This window comes from Medicago sativa, chromosome 3 (assembly GCF_051527215.1).
Source record: "Medicago sativa cultivar Bolivia chromosome 3, Bolivia_mono, whole genome shotgun sequence".
NCBI lineage: Eukaryota > Viridiplantae > Streptophyta > Magnoliopsida > Fabales > Fabaceae > Medicago > Medicago sativa.
In genome coordinates, this window is record NC_140751.1 from 97,840,560 (window position 1) to 97,866,716 (window position 26,157).

General features: G+C 36.2%; 2 protein-coding genes across 2 annotated transcripts; one reads left to right on the forward strand and one right to left on the reverse strand.

The window, feature by feature from the left end:
* Positions 1-21,313: 21,313 nt before the first annotated feature.
* Positions 21,314-21,948, forward strand: LOC146942616 (methionyl-tRNA synthetase). Its single transcript, XM_085756656.1, has one exon. The coding sequence runs from the start codon at positions 21,513-21,515 to the stop codon at positions 21,711-21,713; it is 201 nt and encodes a 66-aa protein (XP_085612782.1). The 5' UTR covers positions 21,314-21,512; the 3' UTR covers positions 21,714-21,948.
* Positions 21,314-25,896, reverse strand: LOC146942617 (Peptidyl-tRNA hydrolase II (PTH2) family protein). The gene is made up of 2 exons (XM_085756657.1): positions 25,496-25,896; positions 21,314-22,658 (listed from the first exon to the last, which is right to left on the reverse strand). Exons 1-2 carry the CDS (start codon positions 25,865-25,867, stop codon positions 22,476-22,478), a joined length of 555 nt encoding a protein of 184 aa, XP_085612783.1. The 5' UTR covers positions 25,868-25,896; the 3' UTR covers positions 21,314-22,475.
* Between the last annotated feature and the right edge of the window lie 261 nt (positions 25,897-26,157).

The window sequence follows — 26,157 nt, forward strand, 5'->3', positions numbered from 1 at the left end:
TTCCCCAAAGCGAAATCGCAGCTGAACTGCGATTTTGCTGTCAATGTACAAAACGCGTTTTTATTGTCTCAGTTTGACAAGTTTAAGTTCCGAACTGGGTTTAGGTGTAAACACGAAAGTTGTAGGTATGGATGTTAGCTTTCTAATGTCGTTGGTCTCACGTCAATAGGATTTATAGAGCTTGAGTTATGGTCAAATTACTGCACGTAGGTCACAGTGAATTTTTATGGACTTTCAGCACAACTTTTCCGAATTTAAAATAAAAACTGGTATTGATCGGTACAGAATTGGTCTTAGGCGTAAACATGAAAGTTTTAGATAATTTTGTTAGCTTTCTAGTGGCTTTGGTTTGACGTGAAAATAATGTTTGGTCTTTGAGTTATGATTAAAATACTACAGGGAGGTCTTAGCGAAATTGTACGGTGACAACATTCTCTGTTTCATGTTTTTGCGTTTTGTTCATATGTTTCTGTTTTGAATTGATCTTTGTTCTAAACATGAAATTTGTTGATATTTGTGATATCTTTCCAGTAGCTTTGGTTTGACATGAAAATATGTTGTGGATAATTTATTATGTTTTTACAAAGATACATAGTGAATTATTGTCGATGTTTAAATACGATGTTATATGAAGTTGTTTATGATTGATGAATATGATGTTTTAAGATGTTGTTTATTATCATTTGATATTGTTATATTATGATATGACATGAATTATTTATGTGATCCATATGTTGTCAAGATGCTAAGATATTAAGATGTTAAGACGTTAAGATGATAAGAGTTGTTAAGTCGTCGAGTCGTTATGAAGTCATCAAGTTGTTAAGATGTTATGTTGTCAAGATATCAAGATGTTAGGATGTCATAGATGTTCATAAAGCTTCTAAGACGTAAGATGTTGAGTCCATGCATACTCATTTAAAGATGAGGGCTCATGCCCTGGAGCTTTTGCTCAACCACGACGATGAAGCTTTTGCTCAACCACGACGATGGAGCTTTTTGCTCAACCACGACGATGGAGCTTTTGCTCAACCACGACGATGAGGGCTTATGCCCTAGGAGTATATTTATGCTCAACCACGATGATGAGGGCTTATGCCCTAAAATGGTACCACATGCATTTGCATTTTCATGATGATCAAAGATGGTTTAAGACGTTAAGAGTTGCATAGTTGAGTCTAGATGCATTGTCAGGTCAAGTTGTTAAGATGTCAAGTTATCGAGATGTTAAGATGTTAAGATGTCAAGTTGATGAGCTATTAATGAAGTGCTTTATGAATGATTATGATGCTTAAGATGATGAATGATTATGATGTGTATGATGATTGATTACGAAGTTGCTTATGATGATTGATTATGAAGTTGTTTATGATAAGATGCTATGCGATTTATGATAAGATGCTATGTGATTTATGGTATGATGTTATGTGATTTATGATATGATGCTACATGTTTACTAATGATGATATGTGATGATGTATGTGATATTATTGATAATATAAGATGAAGTATATGACTAATATAGGAAGAATAGTGACACTAGTTAAGAAAGTTTAAGTTGTTAGATATGATTAATGAATTATAAGATGTTTAAGTTGTTGAATGTACTTTATATGATTTATATGCTTTATATTATTGTTTGAAAAATCTCACCCCTCTGCTTGGAAATGTTGCTCTTCGTATGGGTAACTTGCAGGTAACCAGGATTAGTTGCGGTCGTGAGTGGACTCCTCACAAGTGTGTCTTAGGTGCTCTGATACGTAACGGGATGGGATTATGTCTTCTATTTCTATTCCTTACGTATTACTTATGGATTTTTATGAATAAATGTTGAACAAGACTTATGAGATTTTTATGTTGAGGCCTGCGTGCCAAAGATTATTTTTATTGTTGAACTAATTTCCGCTGCGAAGTTTTGAATTACTTATGTTAAATGATTTTGAATAATAAATTGTTATTTATTCCGTTTATAAATTTTTAAGAAGTGTAGCATTCCGTTTAAGGTTGAATTACTCTGATTTTTAATTATGAAATTTTTACGTTGGGAAAACGGGGTGTTACAATTGGTATCAGAGCAGGTCGGTCCGTTCGGCCAAGTAGAAGAGTCGTTGTGTCGTGTCGTCATGTTTTCTAGTTAGTAGTTATGTTTTATTATGCGATCATCTTTAACTGACTAACATTGATGTGGTTTTGTGTTTTGTTTGAAGAAACAATAATTAAATTTATTTTCTCTTGTGCTTGAATTTCGAGGACGAAATTCTTTTAAGTTGGGGAGAGTTGTAACGCCCTCCTTTTTATTTAATTATTTTAATTAGTTTTAGAATATATTTATATGATTGGTATGATTTACATGATTTATGTGATATTTTCTTATGTTATATGTTGGTATTTACTAGCATAATATAATTGTTATTTGGTGTAGAAATATATTTGTTATTTGTTATAGATATATTTGTTATTTGGTGTAGAAATATATTTGTTATTTGTTATAGATATATTTGTTATTTGGTGTAGAAATATATTTGTTATTTGTTAGAGATATATTTGTTATTGGTGTATTATTATTATTAAGTGGGGGAGAGATATATTTAATTTAGAAATAAATAAGATTATGAGGAATAGAGTAGTTTTGAGGTGTAAGAGAAATAAGAAGGGGGTTAGAATAGAAAGAAGAATAAGTTGTTGGGCCAAAATAGATTTAGGAAGAGCGTTTAGTATTATAAATAGAGAAGCTTAGGTTAGAAAGAGTTTACCGAAAACCGCCTTTTGGAAAAGAGGAGAACAAGAAAGAAGAGAAGAGGAGAGAAAAGTCAAGAGAAGATGAGAAGACCTTAGGAAAGAAGAACGCTGCCGCTGATTCAGGAATTAATCTAAGGTGAGGGTGAGACTATCTTGCATTAATATTAAGTTGTTAAATCATTAGATTGCATCTAACAAGTTGGGGAAAGTTTGTGAGAATTTGAGAATTAGGGTTTTGAGAGAGATTTGATGATTAGATGATGAAAAACTTGTTGAATTGATGTAGAAATTGTATACAGTCCTTAGAGAACCCATAAGATGATTATCGGATGTAGTTTTGAGGTTAAAACCATGAAATTGGATGAGATGTTGGTGAGTTTAAGAATTAGGGTTTAATAATTGTAATAGGTTGTTAATAGATTTGAGAACCCTTGAATTTGCATACAGTAAGTTGATGAATAATTAGTGTTCTAATGATAGGGCAATCATAGAGTAATGATTAGGATCAAGTTTGGAGAGTATTGGATCGAATAAGAAGTGGAAAAGATTTCCCCAAAGCGAAATCGCAGCTGAACTGCGATTTTGCTGTCAATGTACAAAACGCGTTTTTATTGTCTCAGTTTGACAAGTTTAAGTTCCGAACTGGGTTTAGGTGTAAACACGAAAGTTGTAGGTATGGATGTTAGCTTTCTAATGTCGTTGGTCTCACGTCAATAGGATTTATAGAGCTTGAGTTATGGTCAAATTACTGCACGTAGGTCACAGTGAATTTTTATGGACTTTCAGCACAACTTTTCCGAATTTAAAATAAAAACTGGTATTGATCGGTACAGAATTGGTCTTAGGCGTAAACATGAAAGTTTTAGATAATTTTGTTAGCTTTCTAGTGGCTTTGGTTTGACGTGAAAATAATGTTTGGTCTTTGAGTTATGATTAAAATACTACAGGGAGGTCTTAGCGAAATTGTACGGTGACAACATTCTCTGTTTCATGTTTTTGCGTTTTGTTCATATGTTTCTGTTTTGAATTGATCTTTGTTCTAAACATGAAATTTGTTGATATTTGTGATATCTTTCCAGTAGCTTTGGTTTGACATGAAAATATGTTGTGGATAATTTATTATGTTTTTACAAAGATACATAGTGAATTATTGTCGATGTTTAAATACGATGTTATATGAAGTTGTTTATGATTGATGAATATGATGTTTTAAGATGTTGTTTATTATCATTTGATATTGTTATATTATGATATGACATGAATTATTTATGTGATCCATATGTTGTCAAGATGCTAAGATATTAAGATGTTAAGACGTTAAGATGATAAGAGTTGTTAAGTCGTCGAGTCGTTATGAAGTCATCAAGTTGTTAAGATGTTATGTTGTCAAGATATCAAGATGTTAGGATGTCATAGATGTTCATAAAGCTTCTAAGACGTAAGATGTTGAGTCCATGCATACTCATTTAAAGATGAGGGCTCATGCCCTGGAGCTTTTGCTCAACCACGACGATGAAGCTTTTGCTCAACCACGACGATGGAGCTTTTTGCTCAACCACGACGATGGAGCTTTTGCTCAACCACGACGATGAGGGCTTATGCCCTAGGAGTATATTTATGCTCAACCACGATGATGAGGGCTTATGCCCTAAAATGGTACCACATGCATTTGCATTTTCATGATGATCAAAGATGGTTTAAGACGTTAAGAGTTGCATAGTTGAGTCTAGATGCATTGTCAGGTCAAGTTGTTAAGATGTCAAGTTATCGAGATGTTAAGATGTTAAGATGTCAAGTTGATGAGCTATTAATGAAGTGCTTTATGAATGATTATGATGCTTAAGATGATGAATGATTATGATGTGTATGATGATTGATTACGAAGTTGCTTATGATGATTGATTATGAAGTTGTTTATGATAAGATGCTATGCGATTTATGATAAGATGCTATGTGATTTATGGTATGATGTTATGTGATTTATGATATGATGCTACATGTTTACTAATGATGATATGTGATGATGTATGTGATATTATTGATAATATAAGATGAAGTATATGACTAATATAGGAAGAATAGTGACACTAGTTAAGAAAGTTTAAGTTGTTAGATATGATTAATGAATTATAAGATGTTTAAGTTGTTGAATGTACTTTATATGATTTATATGCTTTATATTATTGTTTGAAAAATCTCACCCCTCTGCTTGGAAATGTTGCTCTTCGTATGGGTAACTTGCAGGTAACCAGGATTAGTTGCGGTCGTGAGTGGACTCCTCACAAGTGTGTCTTAGGTGCTCTGATACGTAACGGGATGGGATTATGTCTTCTATTTCTATTCCTTACGTATTACTTATGGATTTTTATGAATAAATGTTGAACAAGACTTATGAGATTTTTATGTTGAGGCCTGCGTGCCAAAGATTATTTTTATTGTTGAACTAATTTCCGCTGCGAAGTTTTGAATTACTTATGTTAAATGATTTTGAATAATAAATTGTTATTTATTCCGTTTATAAATTTTTAAGAAGTGTAGCATTCCGTTTAAGGTTGAATTACTCTGATTTTTAATTATGAAATTTTTACGTTGGGAAAACGGGGTGTTACAGCCGTACTGTCAACAAGCACATCAATATGAGGCAACGGGAAGTTATCTTTTGGACTGGCTTTGTTCAAATCTCTGTAATCAACACACATTCGAACTTTCCCATCTTTCTTTGGTACTGGTACGATGTTGGCAATCCACTCAGGATATTCAGCCGTCATGAGGAAACCCGCATCAATTTGCTTTTGCACTTCAGCCTTGATCTTAAGAGCCATGTCTGGACGAGACCTTCTCAACTTCTGTTTGACAGGAGGACATTCAGGCCTTGTCGGTATCCGATGTTCCACAATCTTGGGATCTAGACCCGGCATATCTTCATAGGACCATGCAAAGACATCTGGATAATCATGGAGAAGCTGAGTAATCTTCTTTTTCACCTCTGGCTCAAGTGCAGCACCGATCTTGATCTCTCGCTTGTTCTCTTCAGTACCCAGGTTGATAAGCTCAATCTCTTCCTGGTGAGGCTGAATGGCTCTTCTTTCTTGCTCAAGCAGTCGAGTGATCTCATACGGTATCCCTTCATTATCTTCCTCATCTTCAGCTTCATATACAGGGAATTCAAAATTTGGAGGAACCATAGGGTCACTGTGTTCAACGGGTTTATTGTGGTTCAATCTGCATAATATGATTGGGATGATTTTTAGAAAAAGTTTTTTCATGCAGATTTTTGAAATTAATAAGAAAATACAGATGTTTTGGTTTTTTCTGGCATTACCATTATTTCCAAGAAAAAGGCACTAAAAAGTATAAAAAAAAACAAAGAGTCGTGGAAAAGACGACAACTTTTATTGATAACGGCAATGCCGAAACAAACATGCCCTTACAATGATATCACTTTCGCCTTGGGCAGAGCGAAAGGATTGTTATTTTGAAAACAAAAAAACATGAGCAACAAGACACATTACATGGAAGCATGCATGACTAAAGGAACATCAATGGCCTCCCAATTTCTCACAGTGCCTCCTGGTACAACAAATGTAGGCACATAACTATTTTCAGCAGCGTCTTCAGCAATAGCATTGATAAACCCAGCACTGTAGAAAGTTCCTGTTGAAACGCCTGAGGTCGGGGAGAATCCAAGACCCTCTTTACGCTTATTTTCCAAAATCTGAATCACTTTGCCCCAGCCGGCGGCTTGCCCTTCTTGAACAGCCTTCTGGGCGTCTTTCAATGAGGCCATAGCAGTACCAGTTCTTCGAGGCTCCGCGCCTTCAACAGTCAAGCCTTGAAATGACGTCCCTTCAGCGGACCCTGCTTCAGCACAAGAGAAAGATGACACTTGGCTAACCAGATATGCTTCTTCACCATGTACAGTGACAATCTTACAGTTCCTCATGAACTTGAGTTTCTGATGCAAAGTAGAAGTTACTGCTCCAGCGTCGTGAATCCATGGTCTTCCGAGGAGACAACTGTAAGAAGCATTGATGTCCATAACCTGGAAAGTGATCCGAAATGTCTCAGGACCAATGGTAATTGGCAAATCCACTTCCCCGAGAACATCTTTGCGAGATCCGTCAAAAGCCTTAACCAAATAGCTGCTTCCCCTCAGAGAAATTCCATGATGACTCAATTGTCTTAGTGTAGACTCGGGCATTACATTCAGGGACGATCCAGTGTCCACCAACACATTAGATATCATGTCAGATTTGCAGTGTACCGAGATATGCAGAGCCAAGTTGTGGTGTTTCCCTGCTTCGGGGAGTTCATCATCACCAAACCCCAAGTTGTTGCAAGCAGTGATGTTACCCACTATTCCATCAAACTGATCCACAGAGACCTCATGATCAACATAAGCTTGTTCTAGTACTTTCATCAACACTTTCTTGTGAGCCTCCGAGCTCATAAGCAGAGACAAGATGGATATCTTTGACGGAGTTTGCAACAGCTGGTCAACAATTTTATAATCGCTCTTTTTGATAAGCCTCAGAATCTCGTCTAAATTAGACTCGTCAATAGACTGGCCTGATGGGCCGGGGCTCTTGTCAATAGGAGGAGCAACTGGTGGAGTTACTGTGGCAATAGGTGTAACTACCTTCTTTTGAAACAAGGGTGGACGGACCTTTCCGCTTCTCAGAGCTGTAATTTCTCCTGCAACATTATCAACCGTAGCTGGGGATACCAGAGGCACTTCCACTCCATTCTCAATCATGGTTGCATTGTACTTGTAAGGGATTGCTTTGGTAGAGGCATAAGATACTGGACCAGGTAACCTGATCACTAAGGGCTCAACATTCCTTGTCTTAGATACACTTTCAGCGGGAGAATCGTGAAACACTGGCACAATCACACATACATCACTGGCAATCAAGTGCTTGTCATCCATCAGGCTCTGTATATCACCTTGCACCACACCACAACCCATAGGATTTTGAAGACATTCTGAACAAGAAGCATGATCGTGATTGAATAAAGAAGCCTGACAAAGTTTGACATATAGCGGTACCAAGGGAGTAGCGACATTGCGGACATCCAACATGGGATCCTCTTGAGGAAGAGGAATTCTTTTGAAAGCCTCAATCATATTAACAGCAGCATGGTTTGGAAGTGGATTGTCGAGAACATGAGGAACACTATTCTCAAAGGTCAACCTTCCTCTGTCTATCAGATCCTTCACAACATATTTCAAAGCATAGCAACCTTCAACATCATGGCCTTGAGCGCCCTGATGGAATTCACATGTAAGATCTTGTCGAAACCTAGGAGGTAAGGGATTAGGCGGAGGCCTGCTTGGTCTGGTGACGCAATGCCCCTTAGCAAGTAGAGTTGGGAGCAGATCAGCATACCGCATTGGTATTGGTGGAAAATAAGTCCTGGGCCGAGGACCCTGTTGCTGCTGCTGCTGTTGTTGAGCAGGAGGTTGTTGTTGTGCTTGTTGAGCAATGGCATTAACAGGCACTGGTGGTTGACCCGGTGGCAAAGGATATTGCTGGTAGAACGGTGCGAAGAAGGGATGTTGAGAGTACTGCATGTATTGGTAGGGCAGAGGCAACTGAGCAGCATTAATAGGAGCGACAGTAGCTGAAGATTGGTTACCGGACACCATCCCTACTTCGGATTCTTTCTTCTTATGGTGGCCATTACCATACTTCTTAGGTGCGCTAGTTGAGGATTCACCCTTCTCAAGAACAATAATACCCTCTCTGACAGCCTCCTCTAGACGAGTTCCCATAGTAACCATGTCGGAGAAATTGTTAGGCTATCTTGGAAGCAGTGTATCATCAGTGCATCTTCTGCTAGGCTATCTTGGAAGCAGTGTATCATCAGTGCATCATTATCTGCATAATTGGCCATCTTTCGGACGTACCGGATGACATGGTTGTGTGGACAAGAAGTTCCATTGTATTTGTCGAATTCTGGCTCCTTGAATTTCTTAGGAACCTCAAATCGGGATACCAAGCATAGATCACGAGCTTTAGCAGGAGCACCATTGTTTCCCCGGCTAGCCTTGACCTCACGGAGTTCTCCAGCCAACTCTTTTAACTGTCGTTTCATAGCTTCCATTGCAGGGTCTGGTCCACGCGGAGTATCGACATCAATCACCTGTTGCACAGTGTGGATAATAGGATCGGTAACAACGGTAGTCACTTGAGGCATAGCAGTAGATACGGGAATCTGTCCTTGACCAGCAAAACCAGAGACACCAGCAGCAGTATTAGGAGAATAGTAAGCTGAGAGACCAAAAGGACGCCCATTGGGCATAACAAAACGAGCATCAATAGCCACATTAGATAGTGGGATAGATGGAATTGCTTCAGTAGAAGCTGAAACAGATATGGCTGGTTGTTCTTGTGCAGCCATCATAGTGGACATAACGTCATGAGCCTTAGCCAAGTCTTCTTTCATAGCAGCTAATTCGGCACGGAGCTGAGCATTTTCCTCTTCAAAGTTAGCCATAATTCTTCTCTTGTAAAATCTTGTTTGATGAATTCTATCTGGTTGGTAAACCTTGCGAGCACGAGCCACTTTTCAGACTGCGGCGGAAAAAACCAGGAGGCAATGAGCACGAGAGAAGTCTTTTGTGACCAATGAATGCATATGATGCATGAAATGTGTAGATGCATATGCAAAAAGATTCTTTTTATGTTATCGAAGGGTTTTAGACAAACTAGAAACTTGTAAACATTACTAAACAACAATTAACATAAACGGAAAACAAACAACCAACATATAGTTTTACAAGACGATTCCCTTTGAAATGCTAAGCCAAGGGATAGACTTTGAAATGTAAAACAACATAAACAACTGGAAATAACAACAGGAAAAAGAAATCCTCAAGCATAGGAAGTGGAAGCATCATCCTCAGACTCAGACTCATAGCTGCAGTATCGTGCATAGAAGTCACGGGCACCCCTAGCCCTCTTAGAGTCTCTCATAAGCAACCTATCTTTCTCTTCAATCTCTCTCTTAGCCTTAGCTAACTCTTTTTTCAGTGTCAAGACCTCATGAGTCTGCTGCTCACCCTTTCCATCCAAAGTCATGATCAAGTTCTCAGCCTCATAGTAGCCTTCCACTGATGCTTCTCCCGACTCTCCATAGCTAGATGCTCCTGATACATCTCCTGGGTAGGTGGGAGTAGAGGCAAAGGCATGGTAGGAACATATGCAGACACATATCTCATAGAGGGGTAAGGCATACCAATCTCCTCAGCTTGGTTTATCACCCACTGTGTATAGGCCTCATGAGCAACACCGGACCTTACACCCATATGCTTCACTTCCTTCTTCCGAAGCTTGGACCAAGCTTCCATGAAATCCTCTCTTATTCCCGTGGGAGCATTAGAGTAGTGAAAGAAGTAAGGAGCTGTAGCAAGATTGATGGGTTTTTCTTTCATCGGGAAACCAAATTGTCGCAAGGCGAGCTCCGGGTTATAGTTGATTCCACCCCGGGTACCAAGAAGAGGTACATTAAGAAACTTCCCACCACCAAAGATAATTTCCTTAACTCTAGAAGCTGGAGTAAGCCAAACCACTTCATTAGGAGTGAGAGCCATAATCCTCTGTGAAATAGACCAATTCTCCGGATTGTCGTGGAAAGACTCCGGAAGGTGCGAAATAAACCACCTATAGAGGAGAGGCACACAACAAAGAATGTATCCACGACCCTTGCCGGAACGATCGTGAATAGCATGATATGTGTCAGCTAGCAAAGTAGGAACCAGATTCTTGGAGTGGAAGATCATAATAGCATTCATGTCCACGAAGTCATCAAGATTCGGAAAGAGAATAAGCCCATAGATGAGGAGTGCAAGAATAGCCTCAAGAGTGTCCTGACAAGTGGTATTGAGGTTGGCTTTCCCAAGAAGATACTTTGAAGTGAACCCTCGGATGCGTGCCTTAGTGACAAGATTCTTGGAGACATCGGTGGTCTTGAGATAGAGATCTTTAGCAATAACCAATGGAGTAGGAGGATTTTCAAGTCCCGCGAAGGGCACCCCCTTAGCAATAGATAGGCCCATCAAGGAAGAATAAGCCTCTAGAGTAGGCACCAACTGAAAGTCTGGAAAAGTAAAGCACCGATACTCCTGATCATAGAATTGCACTAGAGTGTGCACAAGCTTCTCATCCACATTAGTCTGGAGAATGGTAAGTAAAGCCCCGTAACGATGTCGGAAACCAGTCGGATCCTCAACCTTGAGTGCCAAATCTCTCAAACTAGCCAAATCCACTTCCTTGAACTTGTAGGACTTAGTCTTCTTCATTCCTACAATGTTTAAAAATTTAACTTGTCTAAGCCCTTCGATAACAATGCATGGAAAAAGTTTATGCATGTATGCATGTATGCATGAATGCATGATTATGTTCAAGTTCAGAGAAAACATGGTGGGTTGAAGTTCAGAGTCGAGGAGTCATGGGTGGACACGGTGCCCGGTGAAACTAGGGCTTTAGGAAGTAGTAACCGGGTTCTAAAAAAGGTTCCCAAGTTGCAACCTCTCCGACGTATATCACGGTGTCACGAGACAACACTCGCTCCATGATTATCCGTGGAAGGTCTAACTTGAGTGTAGCATCGCGTGAAGACTAAAACTCGAGACAACACTCGGTCTAGCCTCCGCACTACATCCTAGAAAATGGCCATGGATGGGTTTGGTTATCTACGGTTCATAGCGTCATAGAACAATTAGAAGTAAAGTGCCTAAACGCGACAACACGCGCCGACAACATCACCCCCAAAATGCCTCAGCTATGTGGGATTGATCGCATAATCCAAAACACGAGGCAACCCCCGGAATGAATTGTCGATTATATCCCCCCTAAATCCTAAGTTCACTCAGCCCGGGTGCAGGACTTTTGATATTCTCACCCCACACGTTTGCAAGAAATTAAACATTTATTCACATAAGAAAACAAGTAAAAGAAGCAAGTAAAAATACAAGCGCAAGCGTGGAAATAAAGACTAGGCGTAACTCTCGAATGTCCCCAGTGAAGTCGCCAGCTGTTTTATCTTGGTTTTCGGGTGTCAAACATTGATTACGTTTGAACCTTTTTAACCGGTGATATCTTATTTTTTCTTGGGAAGGGAAAAAGTAAGCAAAACCCTTGAGAATCGAGGTCCGGGAGTTGTTTTCGCTACGGGAAGGTGTTAGGCACCCATAACGACTATAGTAACCTATAGGAACCGTCTTTAGTTTCTACGCGCGCGCTTTATTTTTAAATGCTATTTTGAAAGAAAATATTAAGCCTAAGAGTTTTTCTAAGTCAAGAATTGGAGGGAGAAGAAAGTGTTTGAATTTTTATTTTATTTGAATTGAAGGAATTTTGTTCCTTGCCTACGTACCCGTTTAAGGGATCAAATCCACCGTAGTTCTCTTCCAAAAATGTTTTTGTTTTTGTTGGTTGATTTTAAGTTTGAAAATTGGAGTTTTGAAGAATGAGAAAAGAGGCCTCAAGGGCATGAGATTATGAAAAGGTGAGGTGGAATTAGTTATTTGCAAAATATGGTCTAAGTATGATTAAAATTCTTTAAGATTTTGATTAAGAAAAAGAAAAGGAAAATTCAATGGGATTTTGATCCCAAGGTTTATTAAGAAAATGATTTGAGTGAAGTTGTTCATATTTTTTGGAAAATTGATTTTTCTAAGTGTAAAGCCTAAGCATTCATCTAAACATACAATCCTAAACATACATCTAAACATGCATATTCTAGCTATGTACCTAAAGTGATGTGTGTGCATGTGTCGGTGCTTGTGTCGGTGTACATTATTAGAGTCCATTGTCCTTATTACATCATTGGCCTAGATACATTCTATGGTCTTGCAAGAAATTTAAAGGCATAGAAAAAATATTACAAAATTCCTAAGTTTTACATTCTAAGCCTTGGTAAAAATTGAATTGCAAAAAAATAGAGATGAATATGGGATGAGATGGGAATGCTTATAAAATGATGAACAAAACGGTTAGTAATATAAGGCACAAAATGATAGAAGAGATAGGCAAGAAAATATTAAGCAAATCAATGAGAATTAGCACTAAAAAGTGGCAAAGACATGCCTAAAATTTACCATGATATGAAAGCGAGATCATGACCTATAATTTCCATATCCTTTGCAAATTTCCGAAGGGTTTTATTTCAGCATATGACATGAAAATTACAAGGCCACCTCAAGCTTCCAAAGTTTTGGCATACTTTAGACCTATTTTGCACTAATTTTGCACATAGTAATATTCAAACAATTCACAACACAAGAAAGTAATATCATACACTACAAACAGCACCAAATATTCCAGATCAACATCAAATAATGCCTCAAAATTACTCTTCAAGCACCAATTATCATGAGCCAAGATATTGGAATTAAAATGTGCAAAAAGACTTCACAAAATATGACAAAAAAACACCACAAACACACATAACTTCCCATATGTTTTCCCATCAATTTCAACTTGCAAAAAAGTCACAAGGAACCAAGTCTTGATCATCCCGAAACAAAAGTACTAAAACTCACCATATTTTAGCAATTTTGACAAAGTTTTCTCAACAAAATTTGAAAGAAATGCATTAAAAAAGACAAAATATTTTCCACATATTTTTCCAACATTTATCATGCAAGAAATGTCAGGAAACAATCGAAAATCATCAAGAAAATCAATGGAATTTTTTTTGTCTTTTTATCATGGCAAATTTATGCGCAGGGGGTGAAAATAGCAAAAACATATCACAAAGCTCACAGGGAGAGGGGTGTGCGTAGCAAGCAGCATGCAGCCATGGCAGTTAGGCCCAAAACGGACAGGCCTGGATTGGGACGGGTCAAAAGCTGGGTCGGTGGAGCAAGAACGGGTTGAACCATGGGCCGAACCGGTTTGAGAATGTATATAAGCAAGTGAACCGGTTCAGCCTCATTCTAACCCTTTCTTTCTCTCTCTAAAACGCCAAAAATGCTCTCCCTTCTCTCTTAAAAGGTTCGCCGGAGAAGAAAGAAGAAGTAACTCCGACGCGGCGGCCGGCCGGTTTCCGGCGGCGGAGCCACCGCGTCGGAAAATTTAAACTCTTTTTTTTAAACGATTTTTTTTGTGGATCTAAATCATCTTCTTCTTCTCTTCTCAATTCTCAAATTAGTTTTTCAAAAAAAGGCACGAACAAGCCAAGATCTAGCAAAGAAACTCTACTCATAAAACTCGATCAAGCATTGATTCCACGCGTGATATAATCCCTAGACAGTATAGATCGCAGCAAACAAGCGGAGGAATCCGAGTTACCTTCTCTGAGATCGGAGAAAAACGACGGGAAAAACTTGGAGTTGCTCCTCTTTCTTTTCCCGGTCCTGGATCTGCTACGGTTCGACCTTGTTATGTTGTTGCTAGATTTACCTTTTCCTTGCTTCTTTCTTCACGGATCTAGTTCATACAATGGATAATGAATTCGGTTTCTGCTCTTGTTGTTGTTGAACTGTGTTGTTGAACCTTGAATCAGTTGAATTTGTTACAATCTTGTGACAAATTCTAGTGATGATTACGGTTCGAATTTTGTGTTCTGACGATTCTTTGATGAATTGACGGTTGAATTTTATGGATTTGTGCTGGAAATTGATCGAACCAGTGGTGAATTTGGTGGAATCGTGTTGGTTTTTGGACGATTGGGAATTGGTTAGGGTTTGAAGGTTCTTCAAACCTTCACCATTGTTCTTGAATTTTTTCTGTTTTGATTCTGTTTTGGTAGAGAGAGAGATTGTGATTGTGTTTTTGGTGAGTTGGCATGAAATGAATGGATCTGTTGAACATTGACTGTGATGTGTCAGCTTTATAGCTGATGCAGTGTGATGACTGGACCAATGATAGACTGCCATGTGGCACTGGACTGTAACTAACTTTTGGACTAAATTGCAAATGACTAAAAATAAAGGACTAAAATGCAAAAATGACAAAAAAAGGACTAAAAAGTAATTAATAATAAAATTGGTAAAAAAACGTAATTTGGAAATAAACGTAAAGTGAAACGATTAAAAATGACAAAACGGACTAAAACGAACCAATGGCTTAAATGAGGTACTTTAAAGTAACCTCTCTCTGCCGAAATTTCGTGTGAAATGACCAAAATGCCCTTGGGGCTAAAACGACTAAAAACGACTCAGATGCAAATTTTAAAATGGATTTTTAACAGTAAATTAGACCAAGAATTTATTTAAACCAATTTAAAAGACTCCGAGACAACTTTTTTTTTTTTTTTTAGAATTAAACAGGGCTTTAACACATGAAAAGACTAAAATGCCCCTAGGGGCTAAACTGACTCAAAATGACTTCAAATGCAATTTTTGAAATGGGTCTTGACATAGGATGGAAATAAGGACTTATTCTAACCAATTGAAAAGACTTAAGCAATTTTTCAAAGATTGAAGGAAATCTTAACATAGGAAATGACTAAAATACCCTTCTATATGAATTTTGCAAATAACATTGAAATAAAATGCAGAGAAAGATGCAATTGATCAGAGACAGTTCAAATGACTTATAATGCAAGAAAAGAATAATTGAATAAGTATTTTTAGGTCCAAAATTAGGGTATAACAATGAGTGTGCGTGCGTTATTCCTCAGGCCAATGCATTATGCATCTTCTTACTCAATGGTTCTAATCTGTGTATTTTTGGTTTTGCCTTGACAGGATAATTAATTTTGGATGAAAGTGAATTGAGTTTAAAGTATAAGATCATGTTAACAACAATTGTCCTAAGGACATTGTTTACTCTTGAAAAAGTTCTTGAAAAAGTTCTTTTGAAAATATGTAAGTCAAACACTTGAAAAAATGATAATTATACAATGTTTTTATACATAAATTACTCCTTTTGACTGTTAAAATAATGTCATGCGGACCACTTGAATCAATTGTAAAAGTTAATAGCTACAAATTATAGTTTCAAGTACAGTAGAAAAATTATATTTAAATCATTCAAACATAATAATTAATTCTACAACCTCTAAAATCAATTTTGATCAATTACCATTAAAGTTTATGCTTAGTTTTCCGGTGACAATAATTGATTTTGAATAAATTGATTCTTTAAAAATGGTTTTAGATAAAAGTGAGTTGAATATAAAGTGGTTTATTTTTTTATTTTTGATCTGGTAGCCTAGTGGCTATAATTCACCTTATAAGGTGAATAAGTGGTTTATATTTGGATCTATGTATAAAAGTGGTTTTCTAAATATATTTAAGGTTAAAATGAATTGTAGAAGTCAAAAGCTACCAATTTTTCCTTCAAGTAGAATCAATTCTACAAACGAAATCAATTCTCTTTTAAATCATCCAAATATGAGAAAATTAATTCTCTTTTTAAAGTTCAGCGGCTAAAATTCACATTTTAAAGCGAACATATGGGGGTGCATGAGATTTGAACTCCAGCTCTTGCATATTATAATTCATTGTCATTACCAACTATGTTATACTCACAGAGATATTGATCCATTGTTTTTGTTTACAACAATATCTATGTTTTATTTCATATACTCCCTCTACCAACTATGTTATACTCACAGAGATATTGATCCATTGTTTTTGTTTACAACAATATCTATGTTTTATTTCATATACTCCCTCTACAATCATATAGAAAAAAATCTTCCTAAATATAAGACATTCTATAGATTTTTTTATTCTTTTTTAAATATATCATTTTTTAGGGGAAATATATCATTTATTAACTACTACCAATTTTATTTTTTTAATATGAAAAGTTAATATTGAATACATATATTCATAAAGGGTAATTTAACAATAGTCACACACATTTTGGTAAAAAAAAAAAAAATAGTCACGCATATTTGAGATAAATTTATCACTCCAACAACTTATTTTAATCCCCACGATTTCTTTTAGATTATCCTATAAAAAGGGTCACAGGGAATTAACAAAAGTGTAGTGATATTTGAACAATTATTTGAGATAACTTTTGTGATAATTTTTTTCTTTTTATCTTCTAATTTTAATCGGTTGAGAGAGAGAGAGAGAGAGAGAGAGAGAGAGAGAAGAGAAGAGAGAAAATAAAAACATAATACGAATATGAGAGTTATCAAAAAATTGTCGCAAAGTGGTTGTACATAGTTGTGTTCAAAACCGGATCAATCCAATAGAAAAACCGCGAATCAAGACCGCAAAAAATCGCATTTTGTCTGGATGTATTCGGATCACTTTGTTACTCAACCGAATGGTTTGGTTCGGTTTGCAGTTTTTATTTTATCAACTGAACTAAACCGAACCAAACCACAACATAAGAAAAATGCTAATTGAACTATGTCAGATAAACCAATACTCATAGAAACTTTTAAAAATTGATATATTTTTTTTCTCTTGTTAAGTTTCTTCTTCGTTTTTTATTTCAAAAATATTTTGATGTACTATTTGAAATTTTATAGAATGATAAAAATCTCAGTGTTTTACATTTCTTACATAATAGAATTACTTTTTGTTCACATTTTTAATTTCATTTATATTGTTTTGTGAAAATAAAATTTTAATGTTGGATGAAATTTAAAATATTGTCGGAAATATTGCTAGAAATATGTTGTGTTATTATACTACGTTGAAGTCTACCGCTTTATATGAGTTTTAATAGTGTAGCCTTTTTGGAGCAATCTTGGATCGGTCGGTATTTTGCAACTGCTGGATTTCCAAGAATGTGGAGCTAGCAAAATCAATGGAGATGTGTTTGGCATTTAGGTGATCTGTGAATTATAGTTCCGTTGAGGTTGTTGATATCATCTTTGACTGGACTAATTGGATGCTGTGGAATCAGATTTTTTTTGCATGTTTTTAAACTCCGTTTATGCAAAGATTCTCCGTTATGGCAAAAAATTTAAGTTGTGTTACTGTTGATGTTGAGCTTGACTAGTAGTGTTTTACTTTTACCTTGAAGTGTGCAATTGTATTCCATCTTTAACCGATAATGATGAGGCGTTTTGACACAAGGGTGTAGCGGATATGATGCGCGTAGCTATCATTGGAGTCGAGTGGAGTTCTATATAGACTGTCAAGTCAGTTTAGAACCGTGATGACCAATAGCAGGAATTTGAGTTTGATGAGTGTTATTTGAACAACCATTTTTGTTGACGATTTGTGAGACAATCTAAATATAAAAAGAAATATGAATGCTGACACAAAAACTAAAGTAATAGAGAGAGAAAAGTAAAAACATGATGTAAGTATGAAAGAGAAAGTTGTCATAAAAATTGTCACAAAATGGTTGTTCAAATATCATTTCTATTTCAGTGTTGGAGTGTCTTAGATTATCTATTGGTGTGGAGTTTTTTAGGCTTACTGTGTTGTATGTTTGTAGTGGTGGTTTTAGACATTACATATGTTCCAATTATCCTATGTATATTTTTCCACTCTAGCACTACTTGTGCTAGGTGTGTTTACATTAATAAAATTTCTTTACCTTTCAAAAAAAGATAGTGTAGCCTTTTCAAATTGTTTGTTGGGATATGATTGTATATAATTCTTTAAAAAAATGAAAACAAATATAATTGTTACATCACAAATTTTGATTCCCAATTTTTGGTTTTAGAGCTCCGATTGGGGCCTGATATAGAACTGCAGTTCTTGAGTGTGAGTAGAGAAAAGAAAGTGAAAATGGAAGAACTAAGTAGCAATTTCCAACAATCGTCAATACCAAAATTATATGGACATTATGATCATTGATCAATGTTGATGGAGAACTTTCTTTGTTTCTGTTAGGCATTAGAGTTTATTGCTTAAGCTACTTAGTGTATTTTAAGTTAGTTTTGTAAGGTTACTTGATAAGCAAGCTAGCTCATAACACTTAGATGCTTCACTATAAATAAGTATCTAGTTGTTGTATTTTTCACTTGAATGAATAACAAATGAATTTCACCTTACAGTTTCAAGGACTATTGGAATCTGGTCGAGAGCAGCGTTTGCATTTCAATGCTGGAGGAAATCAAGAAAGATAAATAAAGCAAGCGGAAAGATCACAAGGCAAAGAATTACACGTTTTAAGCAACGGATCGAACAATCTTGGAAGCGATTCTCAACAAAGATTTGTCGAAACACATTTGGGATTCCATAAAGCAAAAGTATCAAGGTTCTTCCAAGGTTAAGAGAGCACAATTGCAAGCCCTGCACAAAGAACTCTCTGCATTGTCAACTGGATGAAGATGCATGGAAAAAAAGTTGATGACAATTGTTGAGAAGATTCTCAAATCTTTTAACAACAAATTTCGACTATGTTGTTTGTTCCATAGAAGAGTCAAGTATTGCCACTACTTTATCAGTAGATGAGCTCTAAAGCAGATTGATGGTGCGTGATCAAAGGATGAAGGGACGCAAATAAGAAGGAGGAGGAGGAGTGATAGAATCAATCATAATTAATGTAGTCAAATATGCAATACTAATGAATATTACATCAAGGTGAATGATTATACATTAAATATGATTGATTCTATCAAGGAGGAGGAGGAGAATTACAAACCTTGAAAGTGAGCTTTGGAGGATGAAATGGTGGAAGGAGAGGAGTAGATTGAATATTTCAACTGACATAAATTAAGGCATTCTCATAATGGATGTCGTAGCTGGGATGAAAAGGAAATTATTTCAAATTTGATGATGAAGAAAAGCTTCACTTCATGGCAGTTACTCAACAAGAAACTACCTCATCAATGAAGATATGGTTCTTAGACTCACGTTGTAGTAATCACATGTGTGGGTATAAAGAGTGGTTATTTGACTTGAATGAAGAATTTAGAGCATCAGTGAAATTAGGAGATAACTCAAGAATGATGGCTATATGAGAAGGGAGTATTATAAACTTGAAATTGGAGGAATTGTGCAAGTAATTACATAAGTTTACAAAATATTCCAAAGCTGAAAAACAATCTTCTTAGTAATAGTGAGTTAAAAGAAAAGGAGTTAACAATTGTTTTTCAACATGATGAATGAAGGTGTATATGGACAGAAAAATTCAATTTTGCAGTAACAAAGTGTCCTAACAAGGATGTTTGCTATAATCCCAAATGTGACACTAGCATCTTGTTTCAAGGCATCAAATAAAGACAATGCACATATGTAGCAACGCAGCTATTGACATTCAAGTCGAAAGGGATTGAACATTTTGATCCAAAATAATATGGTAAAAGCGCCTCCGCGTTTGAATGAAAACACAAGAATTTGTGGTTACTTGATGAGGAGAAGGCAGCGTAGAGAAGTAGAGAACTATTCCCAAAAGGACCAGGATGGAGAGCAGGTGAAAAGTTTCAGTTGATACATAAAGACATATGTGGATCTGTGAAGCCACCTGAGTCAAACAACAAAAAGAGGCATTTCGTGACTTATATTGATGATTTAAGTAGAAAGACATGTATTTTTAGCGCGATATTTTATTCATTTGAGTGAATATCATTTTTTAGTTAAAAAAACACTTTTAAATAATTGTGTGTATATTTCAAAAAGAAAAAATTAAGTTATTTCTTCTAATCTAATCTAAATTTTGTATTATATCAAATTAATTATACATGTCTCACCTAGCAAAATTATATATTTTTTTTTACAAAACTAACAATTACATTTGTTTGTTCAAAATAAACGTAATCATATCTATGCTATTTCTCTAGAAAAATAGCATCAAGAATTTTTCAAGACACAGTTGACAAGTTTTAATTGCATGATTTATTTGTCCACTTCCTATTTTTCAACCACACCTCCTTGAATTGTGGCAAATACTAGTGCATTGTGATTAGCTGCTCTTTATTCTTAAAGAATTCTTGATGTTATTTTCCTAGAGATATAGCATTGCTCCTCTTCAAAATATACATCGTCGTTCAGAAAGAAAAAAGAAATTGTCAAATTTAAAATCCATAAATACATGCGTCATTGACAATTGCTTAGTAAATAATCCCCTAAAAAAAATTGCTTAGTAAAGAATCATTTAGCCCAAAAAAAAATTTATTTCGTTCAATGTATAGTGATGTCTAAGGAAAATTGATTCGGTTGATAAGAAGTTGATTCATTTGTAAAACTCTAGTTCAACAATACGGGGATAATACGACCATTATTACTCAACTTTTATGCTAAAGAAATTGAGAAATTATATTTGAATATCTATTTTGTGACAATCTTCTGTCTCATACTCACATTATTTTTTATTTTATCTTTTTGTTGTTTTAATTTTCGTACAAATACTATTTTTCTTTATAAATTATGGTTATATATAAATTGTCAACCAAATAATTGTTCACATGAGACTCCTCAAAAGCATCGTCCCGTGGGTTTCGTATGGGATATAGATTAAATGCAGTCATATCTTTCTATCTCTATCGAGAAGTATTTTTTTAGTATTTTTTAGGACAAAGAAACGTGTATGAGGAATTGAGGATGATGCTAAGAATAGTAGCGTGGAATTTTCAGAATACGCGGTAGCTTTTTTCATAGGAATCCACGGTAGCTTTTGTTTGTCGATTATTCTTTTCTCTTCTAGAATGAACTATAAGCAACTTATATTTCTTCCCCCTACCCCTTCTCTAAGTTGCCTCAAAAAAGCTCCTCAATAACCAATAACTACCGTATTTTCTTTTCGTTTCTCTATCAGCAGAAATATATAGCATAGTTGTTTCTTGCCTCCGATAAAGAGTATACACGACATAAGTTTTTATTTTTATTACCTTATTATTATCAACACCCTAGATAGTAGATAGACACAAAGACAAAAGAAGGGTAAAAGAGGAAGATGTGTTTAGTGTTTGTGTGTGGAGAGGATGAAAGAGTTGTGTCAAGGCAGCAAGCACCTGGGTCGTGTCCTTATTGTGGGGGTATGATTCAGGCTGTGGACGTAGACGGCCGGTGGAATTTCTGTTTCGTACCCTTGTACCACAAGACCAAACGCAGGCACTATTGCACCATGTGTTCCAGAAAACTAGTTGTCAAATAGCTCTAGACAAGGACAACATCTATGGCCAACGAAAAAGCTATTAGTATTTAGACTTTAGAGGCACTTGTTTCCTGTTATCTTTTACTGTTTACCATGTATTAAGTGTTGTAAATAGATATGAGTTCAGCTACTGAGATTAGACTTACTTAGATTTACGTATCACGATTGTATTGTGCACTAAACATATTATACGAATTTCAGATATACTAAAGTAGCACCTTCTTTGATTGAAGAATTTATTTTTTTATTGTTAACTGATATTTCTTAGGATAACCAGCTTATCTGCCTCATAACAATCACATGTTATGATTTTATACAATGCAGATTGCAGTAGCCAAACATACACAAGGAAATACCCATTAGCTCACATAGTTATATACTTTATTAATTTGGGAAATACAGTGGATTCTAAAACTAGGATGCAAACTGCGCTGCTTTTTCTTCTAAGAAATCAAATAACTAGATGCAAACGTATAAAACAACAATTGAGTTGTCCAAATACAGTAAGACTGGAACCTCAACGTACGATGGATGTTAAGATTTCTTCAACAAAACAAAAACATAATGAGCCTCAAAAAAGAATTGAATAATCCGCAACTTCCTGTTATACTTCATACAGTGTAACAGAAATACCAATTGAAAGAGGACCCACAAAAGGCAGAGGGCCAGTCAGTAAAAAAATCAGGAGAAAAGGCAAATAATAAGAAATCTGAAACAGCCATAGTTTAGGAAGGAAAAAAAAAAATTATATCAAATATGAGATCACTTGCAGAGTTTCAACTTCTTAAAATACGAAGATACAATTGACTTAGGGTAAGGTTTTGTAGCAAGGCAAGTAGGTATGTTTTCAGGTTGCTCAACCCACACTTTATGACTGATCCCACCAGATGTCAGCTTCTCAGACAAGTTTTTGATCTGGGGTTCTCCCTTCACTTCAAGTGTGACCTAAAGTTTAAGTTCAGCAACCAGTTAATTCGTAGACCAAATTGCTAATTGTATGTTAATTGAAAATTTATTTAATTGCCTTATGATTTTTTATTTAAACTTCATTTGTTCAACTATGGCTCAATCGTAGTTGGACTAGTGAATTGCAAACTGGCACCTTGAATTGAAACTGCATATGCAACTGTGCACAGACACTACCGAATAAACTTATGGATAACTGAATAAATTTAAACAACAACCCTGATGTCAAATGGCACAATCCATAACAATAGCAGATAAGTCACAAATATTGAAGCAGAAAACATGAAATCCTAGAAGGTTTACCAAGTGCCGCAATATTAACTTCATTATAATTTGCACCTTCAACTTTAATATACCATCACATCTATTTGTGCATGTCATGTTCAAAATATCTAAATTCTCGAAACTGAAGGCAAAAAGGATATTGCACTATCCAACATAAGAAAAGCAAACTCAAAGGTTGATGTTTTAGGCAGAGCCCCAAAGTAAGTTCCAAAAAGTGTGTGACGTGTTGATGGTTATGAGCGTATCACATATAATTTCAATGCAGATGCTGAATTAAAAGTCTCAAGAGCAACTATTTGGCGAAGTACAGACTACTGAAGTTAACCATGATGTGAGCATATTTCCATTTAGCATGAAGAAGAAGAAAATGAGAAGCTACATACTTACATCAATGTTCTAAAAATCAAACTGGTCATTGACTTGGTGAAGGTGCCAGTTTGCAATTCACTAGTCCAACTACGATTGAGCCATAGTTGAACAAATGAAGTTTAAATAAAAAATCACAAGGCAATTAAATAAATTTTAAATTAACATACAATTAGCATATTTATCATGAAGAAAAAAATCAATAATAAAAAACAACGCACGACCCTTGTTAACTAACTGATAGACCTTAGTTTATCTGGACAAATTATTGAATTAAGTGTGTGTGTGTGTGTGTGTGTGTGTAAACACTTGGTTCTCCAGCACTGATGTACACATTAGCTGGTTTTCAGGTTGAATAAACCCTAAACTTAAGAGAGTTTTGGTGACAAACAACTAGTACGGTGCAGTTTTTTAACCAACAGTATATATAATAAACATAGACACACACAATTTGTAGTTAGCTCATTTAGGTTCCTTCTAATGCTATCAAACTAACAATGACAAATAAGACAAAAAAAAAATGAGGATATCATTGTGGTTGTGGGTATGTCTCTCGAGGCCCTGCCCTGTACGGTCAAACTACCCCTCGAGCATGGTTTGGGAGATTTAGAAGTATTGTTCAACAGTATGACATGAGGCCTATGTTTATGAATATAGTTACAGGTGATGAATATGATGGGATACTGGAACTTAAACAACATCTGATCCAAAACTTTCAGGTTAAAGATCTAGGTTGACTATGTTATTTGCTTGGTATTGAGATAGCTCAATCAAGGACATGAATCATTATTTTCCGCATAGAGTATGCTATGGATGTCTTAGGGGAAACTGGTATGCTTGATTGCGAGCCGATTGATACTTCTATGATTCCAAATGTCAAACTAGTACCTAATCAGGGAGTCCTTTCCATACCCAAGAAAGTACAAAAGACCTAGTTGGAAGCTTTTCAGCACTAAAATATTGTTCTCAAGTGATATCACAGCTGAATAATCTCCAATAAGAAAGACAATATTTTTTTTTTTGAAGAAGATAAGAAAGACAATATTAAAAAGCCAAATGTTTTGTTTCTCCCAAACAGAAGCAAAAAAAGCAGGGAATGATAAATAGCTTGAACTCACATATTCGTAACCTTGAAATGCACCCCTTCTAAATTCTAATTGACAGAGGGGGGAGGGAGGAGGGACTAAGGGAGAGAGTGGGGGTTGTTCTGATAAATATAGGGCAACAAGCACTTCTATATTGCCGCATGTACAAAAATGAACAAACATTCATTTATCATATACATGGAAAGCACCTAGAGTCATGTGTTGGCCGTGATTGGGAGCCTAACTGGATTGGATCGTCACATTGGTCTAAGAGCAACCAAACAAGTGAGTTGGACACCACATCTTAACCCAAAACCTTAAGGCATTGGATTTATGGATCCTCTCTCTAATATGTAGCTCAACCTCAACCTTCCATCCAATGTGGAACTTTAAACTGTCATTCGACATATCAAAACATCTCTCCCTTGAGGCTCTCCGCATCTGTGAGCAAACAAGGTATCTCTCCTAATCCCCCACCAAGTCTAATCGGGCTCTAATACCATTGTTGGGTCATGAGGGGAGTCTAGGCATTGGACCAAGAGCAACCACACAAGTGAGTCGGACCCATAAACCCAATGTCTTAAGGTTTGGGTGAAGACGTGGTGTCCAACCGACTTGTGTGGTTGTTCTTACTCAATGTGATGATCGAACCTAGTGAGGCTTGCCTTATTGCCCAACATCCCGGACCAATTAAACACTCAGTAAACTAATAGCAATCCCAACGCAAACCCGACTAAAAATCACATGTTTGAATCCATTTTATTTTGCATTGGCAAAAACTGTGCATAAAAAATATAAAACAGAAAAGTGCTAGAATTAAACTGGAGACATTTACTACCGTGTGGTTTATGTAGAAGTATTATAAAATTCAATGTTCCAAGTTTTTACTTCACTGCTTACAAGCAATCATCCACAACACTAGATAACAAATCGATCATGTCTATGCACTGGTTCACTATCGAAATTGAGCTAGAAAACCCTAAAATTAAACAGATTGCATAACCTAGAAAGCCTACATTGAACAGAAAATAAGAAAGAAAAAATAAAAAATAAAGAAGAGAGGAAAACGAAAAACCTTACTTTGTGCATAGAATCAATTTTGTCGGGGCTACAATAATCAACGGTGACAGGATCGTCTTTGTTGGACCAAACCGCGGAAACAGAAGCGTGACAACCTTGAGTAACCACACTGCCTAATGGCCAAGTATCGATCAGATCACGCCGGAGCACCACGTATTGGACCACAACATCGACGTTTTCCGGCGAATCAGTTGATGTGGAGAGAGTGGTGGAATCGGTGGAGGCGGGTTGACTCATTGAGTTAAAGGTGAGCTGACTCGTCCGGTTTGAAAAAGAGGCCGCGTGTAAAGTGACACTGAACTTCGTTCTTGAGAAGGCGAGGTACGAACGGGAGGGGTTGAAGAGACGAAGCGTAGGAAGGGTGTAAGCCATTGACAGACTGACACGTAGACTGTGAACATTTGCGGTATCTGATATGTTTAGCTAAATTTTTTTATATAATCCCAATTTATTTTTATTTTTTCGTGGTGTCCGAAGTTCGAACCAGACTTTGTACAGTTTTTTTTTTGTAGTGACCGAATTTTAAACCCTGAACCTTGCATATATTGCATCGTCCTTGCCAATTGAGCTAAGCTCACGAGGACAGACTTTGTATGTTGTTTTAACAACTGAGCTAAATTTACGGGGACAAAAACAACTTATTTTATTTCATCAAGCATAAT

Coding starts and splice junctions, on each gene's coding strand:
- LOC146942616 (XM_085756656.1), top strand. CDS start 21,513: ATGTGTTTAGTGTTTGTGTGTGGAGAGGATGAAAGAGTTGTGTCAAGG.
- LOC146942617 (XM_085756657.1), bottom strand. CDS start 25,867: ATGGCTTACACCCTTCCTACGCTTCGTCTCTTCAACCCCTCCCGTTCG. Junction 22,659..25,495: donor AAATTGATTCTATGCACAAA/GTAAGGTTTTTC, acceptor CTTAAACTTTAG/GTCACACTTGAAGTGAAGGG.